This window comes from Tetranychus urticae, chromosome 1 (genome assembly GCF_039701765.1).
Source record: "Tetranychus urticae isolate SD_2017Ah chromosome 1, NJAU_TeUrti_SD_1.0, whole genome shotgun sequence".
NCBI lineage: Eukaryota > Metazoa > Arthropoda > Arachnida > Trombidiformes > Tetranychidae > Tetranychus > Tetranychus urticae.
Window position 1 is genome coordinate 2,615,259 of NC_142958.1, and position 10,421 is coordinate 2,625,679.

Here is a 10,421-nt window from a genome sequence, read left to right on the forward strand (position 1 = left end):
GAGTAAAGAAAAACCCTGCTCAATGCTCTCCCTTCTCTCCCTATCTTCTTTCTGCTCACATTTCCTTTCTGCTCTCTTTCTCTTCATCCCCTCTTTCCCTTTCAATTCAAATGTTCAATCCGCTCATCAGCCGTTGTTTACAATTATCATCAGAATCATCATCAACATCTTATTTTTCTTACCTTCTTCAACTGATTATCCTTGAATAAATAGGAAAAAGCCTCTGTTCAATTCAACATCAGCCAAGGAAAATGATTCAATCTTCAGTAAGTATGAACAATAAGTCATAGATGTCTTCAGACGACAAATCGGTCAACAGTTGGTTAAACCTAGTGATGAAATTGTTTGGTCTTTTTAAACTGGACCCAGAGTCCAGTGTCTACTTGCCTTCTGGCAATATTGTCTCTCCTTTTATGCCCAACACTGGTTAGCTGCAAGTACGGATTTTTACAGCTTAAAGTACTGTTATTGTTAGCTTGTGTGTTTTTTTTCAAATTTCAAGTTGATCTTTGATAGAGACAACTATTGTCAGGCAATGTTGAAAAACGCAATTTATCAACTTGTCATGCAAGATGAATAATTTTTTACCTCGCTTTTGCTTGATTGACTTTTTGTTGTTGAAACCATGTGATGATTTGTTTTGAATTTTTTAAAGCCTCACTCTTTTTTCATCATCTTTCGGTAAGGTTTTACTTTTACGGAGAAAGGCGTAAACATTAAAAATCATCCAATGGTAGACGTTTTTTAAGAGCGCTCTTTATGAACAATTGAATTAAACGAAGCTAATTAAGGCCCCAGGCCGACCTAAGCCCACCCTAACCTTACCAAACCTAACCTAACCGAACCTAACCTAACCTGACCGACCAACCAACAGCCCCTTGATCAAACTTACCTAACCAAAAAATCATATGTTTTAATGTTTACGCCTTTCTCCGTAAAAGTAAAACCTTACCCATCTTTCTTACCAGATACTGTTAAAATTTAAATGAATCAGGCCATATCAAGTTCTGATGACTCTCTTCAATTTATTTTTTTGCTGTTGCTTACCCAATGTGAAACAAATTACAACTTTAACCTGACCATTCTTTGATTACAAATGAACTTCAATGTAACTAATTTAACGGCAGATTGATTCAAGTTCAACGTTTATTACCGCCTTTGCTGGTTCTTCGCTGGAAAGTCTAAAGGGATAAATGATCTTCTTGCTGGCAAGTCTCTTTTTTTGTCCTCAACTCTGTTAATCTGCTGATAGTTCATGATAATTTACGTGAATTTTACTCTTAATGCAATCCATTTAATTTGGAACCATCTGTTTACCATGCAATTTCATTAATGTGGTAAGTAAAGCATAATCTGTGTTACTGCTAATATTGTTTGTTTACCCAATATTATCATATTCATTGTTTACATTTATATTTCTTCATTAGCATCCAACAGATTGAATTTCATCTTTAAGATACATGATCATTATTTAATTGAATAATTGCTGATAGTGAAGCCAAGTTAAAGCAATAATAATATCGTCTACCAACAAGCAAGGAAAATCAAAGCATGTAGTACGTTTTACATGTAAAAAGCTATTGTCGTATATCAAGTCACCTTAATCTTGTTAATCATGGTTCAGTGATTTACTTTTTCTCATGCAAATCAAAGTGATTACGGAAGTGAAGAGTTTGCAAGGAAAGGTCAAATAGTATAGATAACATTATTAATAAAAATAAGATTAAAGATCAACAGCCTTGAATGTGAAACTCAATGGACTCTACAATCAAAATTGGCTCCAGTTATCAATTGAATGGAGAAAGACAATGATGGTTTTGGAGTGAAATTAAAGGCAATACATCAGTTAATAAAAGTGGTTGGACACATGATTGAATCTTTGGCCAACAATTGTATTAAACCAGCCATAATAAGCCGTAAAAAATTAAAGACTTGGACATGGACAATTGCTTACATTTGTTATTGGCACCGAGAAATACACTGAAACGGAATGGATATTTCGAGTTATTTATAGATTTCATTTTCGTGAAAATAACCCAAAAGGGCTAATCCCACGAAGGGACATTGGAAATATTGACTGCATTTGTTAAATGAGTTAATTGGGTTGTGGTTAACCAGATCAGCCATTGAGACATTGAATTCAGTCTCCTGTCTACCATAAAAAATGGATCAAACAGAAATCTGGTTTTCAAGTTTCACTGTTCACTGGTGACATTGATTAACCCGGTGATCATTTAAGATGCAATGTAAACGGAACGATGACTTCACGATATGTTATGAAAGGAAAACCTGGAGCCATAAATAGAAATGATAATCATCCTTGTTCCTGTCTAATCATGAACAACTCTCGTTGAAGCATCTCAAATCTCAGTGTTGTCAGCAATCCTAACAGTCTCTGAATTAATAGGCTTCTTACAATTAATAATCACATGAACTGGATACCAATCATAATCATTTTTGTAAAGCAAACCTAACTGCAATTGATTACTGGTCTTTCCCTGTTTCATTGTCTTTCCATCTAATAACTGTCCTAATTAAGGTAAATCCTTACACTTGATTGCTATTACCTAAGCACTTGTCAATTTTATCTTTAATAATTAGGATGACGTGTTGACTGTCTTTGTAGACATAAAGGTTTTTTTGCAAAGGATTATAACCATGGACCTAATTTCCGATGATAATAATTTTATTTACCCATTGATTTTGAACTGCAATATTTGATTGGAAATCTTAACTTTCATTTCATAATGTTTCTCAATCAATGTAAACAATTGAATTGACACACCAATGCCAATTGATTACAACAATTAAGTCAGAATAACCTTAAACGCAGATTAGTAATTTGATTAGTAAGTTAATCTACTTCTAAAATGGAGCATTTAATTTCATTTGAAAACCAAAAATAGTCTTTATTGACAATTTGGTACCAATTGTTACAGTCAAAAGAGATGGTAAAATGAATAGTGAAAGCTTAAAACAAAAGCCTTGTCTTAATTTTACAATACAATCAATTTACTGTCTAAATTGCGGAAATAATGAAGCCTGTCAGTTAATTTCAACTTAATCCACATTTTAGTCAATTATTTTTATAATTAAAGGTTTAAGGAAATATTAACTCTTATTGATTTGGCATTTACTTGATTCATAATGATACTTTTAAAATATCTTTTCAGAAGGATTCAAACCTGAGATTATCCAGACAAAAGCAGATAGAAACTGAAAACCCCATAATCTTTAATCATCTACGGATTATTATGGAATACAGAAGTTGGATTGTCTCGAGAAGTGACTGAATTGGAATAGTTATTCAAGTCTATTTTGTATATTCATGGAAAGATTACTACAAAGACATTTTAATCTGGATTTCAGGAGAGTCCCAATCGATTTACAGTGAACTAATAGAGGAATATGATTTTTTCATGATCAACTCAGCTTATTTTAAGCTTTTGTTTGATATAGTATTCAATAATTTTTGTGAAAATTTTAGGCTAAAATTATCCTTCTTTATTTATAAGTTGTAACTCTTTTGGTTAATATCATTACATCTTTTATCTTGTTTACCTTCAAATGAAACAGTTAATCAAGTGATCAAATGTAAATCTGACAATTGTCAGTTTATCATATTTAATACTCAATTAGAGCGATTACAAGGTAAATTGCTGGTTTTACAGTTGAGTTTGAATTGAATATTTAGGTTGAGAATTGAAAAAAGGCTTTAAAAGGAATTGATCCTTTCATTGATGATCAATGTTAATCTGCCATTGAAAATTATTGATTGTTATTGATTAAACAACACATTGTAAAAATACAATGTACCAACTACCATAATTGTTTTAAACAAAAGATACAATTAGCCATTAATTGTATCTTTTGTTATTAGACTGTTTTACAATTAGGAGCAACAATTATGCAGGCAAATTAACCAACTAGTTTCATTTAAATTGGTGTTTTGCTCGGTGAAAAGCAAAGTAAAGCAGAGCAAATCATTGAATACATTACATTCAATGTATAATGTAATATACATTTAATGTAATGTGTATTGGGAAGAAATGGCAATTTTTCAACTAAAGTTTCAATTTGTTAATTTTAATTCTTAAACAGTCAATAATTTGATGATAAAATCGATTCTGATCTGTTGGTTCTTATTCGAATCAACAAATTGTCTTCTAATATCTCAATGAATTACTGTTTCACTTTTACTAATTGCCGTTAGATTAACCTTCACTTTTCATTTTTCAATTGTTGAATTACATTAGACTCTTTGTTTTGATTTTTTTTTGATTTAATTATTCGCTTTTTTTAATTGATACTGAAAAGAGTGAATTATTATCATTTTAACTTGTTGCTTCCGATTGCAAAGTGTCTTGGTTAAATCAAGAGTCATTATGAGTGGTGGAAGATGATTTAGTCAATTCATTTTATTTTTGTTCCGCAGCTTCGATGTTAAGAGAAACCATGCTTGATCTTGAAAAATTGAACAATGATTAATTACATTAGTTCCATTGGATTCAACAGCTACTATGAACAATTGATCGGAAAAATCAAGTTTGATGAGCGATTCCATTCAATGACAATAATTTGTGATGAGATTACATTTTAAAAAACGTTTATCCCCTTCTCTATGCAAATATAAAATCTCAAATGTCAATATTGCAAATTAGAATTGAACACTTATCTGAATAACGTCTCTCGAAGCTGATTTTTTCAAGTGTTGATGAAAATTCTGCTTCCAAAATTGAGTTTTAAGGACCTGTATTTTATTGTCTTGAATTGAAATATCAAGCCCCAATGAGCATAATTCAAGTTGAGTGCAGGAAGAATCTGTGGCATCGGAAAGTTTTCATTTCAAGGTTTAGTCACAAAATTGAGCAAATTTATGAGTTCTTTTCTGATAATTCATAAATATTTATGGATATAATTGTAATTTGTTTCCAATTACAAGTGTGATCACAGCGAGTGAAAAAAAATGAAATGAAATGGAGAAGGGAAAAGGAAACAAGGGAATTAAATTTCCTGATCGTTTTGACAAAATATGGCGATGAATCCATGAATTTATGAATATATTTTGTTTTATGAGCAAATTGGATCCGATTTTAACAGCTGCTTTGATGTAGCTAGAGTCAAAAACACCAAACCAAGGCACCTGAAGGAACAATAGTTACTTTTCAGTTGAACTAAAGATAAAATTTCAACATATGTGAGAAGGCGAAAATAAAGTTAGAATGCGACCAGATTTCAAGGTAAAAGATAATCAAGAGGAACTGTACTAGGCTGTGGAGTCATGTTAAATATCATAACAAAAACACCGAAAAGTAAAATTGATATATGCTGAAAAACAAATAGTAGAAAGCACTCTATCGCAAAGCGAAATAGTACCGCAAAGTATGCAGCAACAGCAAGAAGAGCTAGAAATAAAAATACAACATTCGTTATATCTTCTTCTCGTCCAAACTCATCGCGTCGTTCCCGTTGTCTGGCAAGCTCGGTGTGCCTGGGCCTTGATCTGATTCGATATCTTGCTGTAAATAAAAAAGAAAGATGTAGATTAGTTTCAAAAATTCAACCTTCGCTGTTTAAAAATAGAAACAAGAAGTTTCTAACCTGGAGGTGTAGGTGGATGTTCAATGTTACCTCTTTGGTTGATTCTGTTTAGCCATGAAGCAAAGTTTGTAAAAGATAGACGATTGGAAAGTTTCGTTAAATTAACCAATACTTGACTAACAGCAGTTTTGGGACGGAATGGGCATGTAGCAACGTGTTGAGCTAAATCCTCTAATTTAACAGTCTTTTGACAGCCTTTTTCTTTATAATCACAAAAAATCAGTAATCGACCCAGAATGTTTATCACAAAAATTGGTGGCTTTGTAAGAGTATCATAACTTTCAATTGGAAGCTGATCTAGTGGACAAGTTTTATGCCTTTGTAGCCATTCGTAAAGGCAATCTCGACAGTAAGTATGGCGACATTTAGTTGTGACAGGATCTCGAAAGACATTCATACATATTGGACAGGTGATGTCCTCCGCAAGGACACCCAAATCAGAAAACCTTTTTAAATCATATCCCATGGCGCCAAGAAATATTAAAAAAGATGATCTAGAGATAATTAGATTGAAAATATATGGATTAGAATAATCAAAACATAATGAAAAAAGTAAATGTAGAGATAATTCAATGGTAAAAAAGATGCAAGCAAAAAAAACAAACTCTTACTTAGGCTTAACTTAACGGAACAGAACTTTGCACAGAGATTATTATTGATATTGGTTCCAAACCATTTGCTTGATGAACATAAATATAAACACAAAGAAAAAGTCAGATTCAAACCCAAATTCACTTAATTGTTAAAATTATTTTAAAAATTGTCAACAGTTGATTCAATACGAAAAAGCTTTCCAAATTTGTTGCTTCAAATTACATAAGAGCCATCTTGAGGAATGAATTAAAACCTTATACAATCGCTGGTTTGGTTAAAAATTTAAAACTCTCCAATTGTGTTTAATATGATCCAGTACAATTATTAGTAATTTCAATCAGATTAATTTCTAGTTCCTATGGAATATGCATTTTATTTTCAAGTTAAGAGGAGAAATCTTCAACTTGGAATCGAAACATATATTTCGACTTCTCGCATCAAAAGCAATAATGTTAAGTTGCTCGATGAATGTCATCGGTGAATATTCCTAAAACTGCGCTTTTACTGTTTAAAATCAATTGTGTTAATTAGCTAAATAGCTTTCACTAAATTCACCTCTGTCATGATGATTGTAGGTGCTACGATTCTCACAATATTGAGGTTCAAAGTTTTAAGACCATTGGTCGAAATTTTTCAAAATCTTTTTGAGTTTTAAAGTGTTTTTTGCCTAAATGATTGGAGAAACAGGAATATACCGTTGAGCTTCTTGTTGTAATTTTTAATCTAAACTCGACTATCTTTGCCTATGCATTCAGTCTTCAGCATTCATGACTAACGAGCAATATACAAATAGTTTATCAAGTTTAATTCAAACATAAACAGCTAAATTAAGTAAATATGAGGCTCCACTCCACACACTCAAAACTTTCATTGAGTAAGTGATAGTTCATCGAGAAGTTAAATGATTTAAAAACGAAGACGAAACCCGAGTGGTTACAATAACTTCGATACGGTGACGAAGAAACAAATTACTACAAGCATCTCTTTGAAAAGTATAAAGGTGCAAAAATATTGAAACCAAAAACAATTTAGACAATGAAGATAATTTACAGTGTCGACAATTGTGCAGTGAGTTCATTGCTGGACCATGGAAGGATCTAACGCTGGATGAAATTACTGTAACACCAATCGAGTAAGTGTCAAAATTAACCAACCTTGTATATAAACTAACAAAACCATTACTTGATTTGTCAATAGAGATGGACTTAGTAACCGCATCTATGCTTGTACTAATTTGAAATTAACCTCATCCAAGCAATCAGGATTAACTGCTAATATTCCTGCCAAAGTGGTGGTTCGTTTGCATGGCAGTTCATTTGTTGGTGAACAAGGTGACATGATTGTTGTTTCAATGGATGCTTTACCCTTAATCGGGGTAAAACTTTACCAGAAAGGATTTGCCCCGAAAATTTATGGAGTTTTCAAAGAAGGCAGAATTGAACGTTACATCGAGGAATATCATTTTCAAAATCGCTCTTAACTGAACTAACAATTATTATGGCATCTATTAACTTTAAAATTATAATCATGCATTTTTCGTTTTATTCAGGGCATAAATTTTACTCCTGTATCCCTTGAAAATAGAAATATAAAATTCAAAAAGTATTGAATAAAAAAATAAAGAAAAATTGTGATTTTTGAGTTAAGACTTACAATTGTTTTATTGGTGAGTTTTTACAAGTTTGTAACTGTAAATTGGTAAAGGTATTTTCGCAAGATCTCGAAAGGATCTCGAAAGGCATTTGTACCATTTGCTTGATGAACATATAAACACAAAGAAAAAGTCGGATTCAAACCCGAATTCAATTAATTGTTAAAATTATTTTAAAAATTGTCAACAGTTGATTGAAGACGAAAGAGCTTTCCATTTGTTGCTTCAAGTTACATAAGAGCCATCTTGGGGAATGAATTATAACCTTATAAAATATCTCGAAGTTATGAGATAAAACACTCGAGTTCATGTCTCATAACTTCTCGATGCAGTGGTCTAACTATTAGTTACCAAGCTACATGAACATACATTAATTAGTTCGATTTCTTAACAATTTAGCATATTAGCTTAGCATCCCGATAAGCAACTTTTAATGATTTTTAGATGATTCTTTCTCATCTTTACCAAATAAGTTTACCTGATCTGTCAAAAAAGATGAAAAAATAAAAGTTTATCCAAAGTGTCTGCGTTCTGGTAACAAAATAGTTCAGATTCATGCTGAGATTGTAACTATTTACTAGATATATTTACACTGAGAAATCTATTAAAAGTCAACCTTAAAACTACAATATCTATCCGTTGTTAGTTTTAGGGCAATGAGAATGCATCTCACAGAAAACTTGAACGTTATCTCAGTGTCTATTGACCTTATTTATTGAACAAATAAAAGACTTTGAAAACTGTTAATTAAGAAGTGTATTGAATTGAAATTCAAATTTAAGGACGTATTACAATTTTTCGAGAGCTTTTAGATTTGATTTGTTATTCAAGGCACTTTATTATCAGCATTTTTTTTCTTATTATATCCAAACATCCTTAGAAGTAGTTATATTGGCATTCGTAAGGAAAGCTTCTAGATCGGATAGAACGATGTCCGTATTTAGCTCCTCGGGTAAACACATTAAATCCATCGCATCAGTTTCAAGATCCATATTAGTTATAGACAAACTGTCCAACCCGAGGTCGTCGGCGTTTTGTAAATCATTAGGAGTATAAGGAAGATCAAGATTATGGCTTAGACCTAGACCTGAGTCAGCACTTTCTTGTCGAGAATGGTCTAAAATAATTGCATCGCTTCCACTCAGGAAGGGATCAATATTTGTCGTGAAGTTTTTCTGTTGATTCTGAATTTCAGCAGCCCGCTGCCTCAATTTCTCTCTTTCATCTGTTAATTCCTTAACACGACGGAGAGCTAGTTCTTGTTGAATTTGTTGTTGGAGCTGCGCCTGTAATTGTGGTATTGGCAATGGTAATGGTTGTGTTTGGGGTTGCGATTGTTGTTGTTGTTGTGGTTGTGGTTGAGACTGTTGTTGTTGAAGCTGCACCTGTAACTGCGGTAAAGTTTGTGGTAGCTGTTGTGGTATTTGTTGTGGCTGTGGTTGTGGTTGAGGTTGTGGTTGCGGTTGTGGTTGCTGTGGTTGTTGCTGCGGCTGCTGAGGTTGCGGCTGGGGTTGAGGTTGAGGTTGAAGTTGGGTCTGTTGCTGAGATGATGGTTGTGGTAGTGGTGGGGGTGGTTGTTGTTGTTGTGGCTGTGGCTGTGGTTGTTGCTGTTGCTGTGTTTGTTGTTGTTGTTGTTGCTGCTGCTGTTGTTGTTGCTGTTGTTGTTGTTGCTGCTGCTGCTGTTGCTGCTGTTGTTGTTGCTGTTGCTGCTGTTGTTGCTGTTGAAGCTGCATTTCCAGCTGTAAAGCTTCATTTCTAAGTCTGAAGGCAGTTAGCCGAGGATCTTCCCAAGTAGTTGTTCTAGAAATATGATTTATGTAATATGGTTTGCCTGTCTTGGCTTCAAAGGCCATTTGCCACCCTTCGGGTAGTTTGTCGAAATCATAACCGCGAGGCTGTGGGGCAACTGCAAAAGTTGCTTGAAGTGTTGCCGGAGAAGAGTGAGCACGAAAGTGATTGATCGTGATTCCGGGACGAGGGGTAGGGTTACACAGAGTTGGTGTAGAGTCCAAACTTGTTGCATCCAAACTTGACTCACGGCTATGTGAAGCCGATTTAGATCCTTTCTCAGGTGGTGTAAAAAAAGATGCTGGTAAGTCACGTTGGCGCATTGGTTTACTTAAGGGCACACGACCATCCTTGGGACCTATGGCCGCTCTAAATAATTCATCTAAATTGTGATTGGCATCTTCGTTCAATCTAACAATATGATTAGATTTGTGGTTTCCTGCCATTTTTACACCTTAGTAGCTAGTTTATGTTTCGTTGTCTATGGCAAAAAAAGCAGCTTCACAACCACTGTTTCTCTCTTCAACCTTTAAAACATGAAAAAAAGAAAGAAAGAAAAAAGAAAAAGAAGCATAAATGAAACAATATCTGAAATAAACAACTGAAAATAATTTACAAAACTTAAAATAAATAATAATGATTATTATTGCCGAGAAAACAAAAAAAAATAAATAAATAAAATCACAAAAATAATTGTAAAATAAAAAGTAAGGTTGATTACTTTGGTTACTTTGAAGGGCACCAAAGAATCAAAAGAGTAGCAGTGAAACAACTTCAATCGAAACGC

At 33.2% G+C, this 10,421-nt stretch overlaps 2 protein-coding genes and 1 long non-coding RNA gene across 4 annotated transcripts; 1 reads left to right on the plus strand and 2 right to left on the minus strand.

The window, feature by feature from the left end:
- The first annotated feature begins 1 nt into the window (after position 1).
- LOC107360714 (uncharacterized) lies at positions 2-3,560 on the plus strand. Its single transcript, XR_001568355.3, has 4 exons — positions 2-266; positions 969-1,337; positions 1,428-2,539; positions 3,174-3,560. It is a non-coding gene; the product is annotated as an uncharacterized LOC107360714 (long non-coding RNA).
- Positions 3,561-4,735: 1,175 nt separating this feature from the next.
- On the minus strand, positions 4,736-6,403 carry LOC107360675 (uncharacterized). 2 transcript variants are annotated; one of them, XM_015927395.3, is made up of 3 exons: positions 6,213-6,403; positions 5,632-6,095; positions 4,736-5,519 (listed from the first exon to the last, which is right to left on the minus strand). In XM_015927395.3, the coding sequence occupies exons 2-3, from the start codon at positions 6,065-6,067 to the stop codon at positions 5,236-5,238; spliced, it is 720 nt and encodes a 239-aa protein (XP_015782881.1). In that variant the 5' UTR covers positions 6,068-6,095; positions 6,213-6,403; the 3' UTR covers positions 4,736-5,235. The 2 variants fall into 2 exon arrangements, with proteins under 2 accessions (XP_015782881.1, XP_015782873.1); XM_015927387.3 differs by having other exon boundaries at positions 5,602-6,095.
- A 2,130-nt stretch (positions 6,404-8,533) lies between these two features.
- LOC107360666 (uncharacterized) lies at positions 8,534-10,408 on the minus strand. Its single transcript, XM_015927374.3, has one exon. The coding sequence runs from the start codon at positions 10,078-10,080 to the stop codon at positions 8,707-8,709; it is 1,374 nt and encodes a 457-aa protein (XP_015782860.2). The 5' UTR covers positions 10,081-10,408; the 3' UTR covers positions 8,534-8,706.
- Between the last annotated feature and the right edge of the window lie 13 nt (positions 10,409-10,421).

Excerpts from the sequence above, each read along its gene's own strand:
- LOC107360675 (XM_015927387.3), bottom strand. The coding sequence starts at position 6,067 with ATGGGATATGATTTAAAAAGGTTTTCTGATTTGGGTGTCCTTGCGGAG. Across the intron at positions 5,520-5,601 it reads ACATCCACCTACACCTCCAG|CAAGATATCGAATCAGATCA; the intron begins GTTAGAAACTTC and ends TTTTATTTACAG.
- LOC107360666 (XM_015927374.3), bottom strand. The coding sequence starts at position 10,080 with ATGGCAGGAAACCACAAATCTAATCATATTGTTAGATTGAACGAAGAT.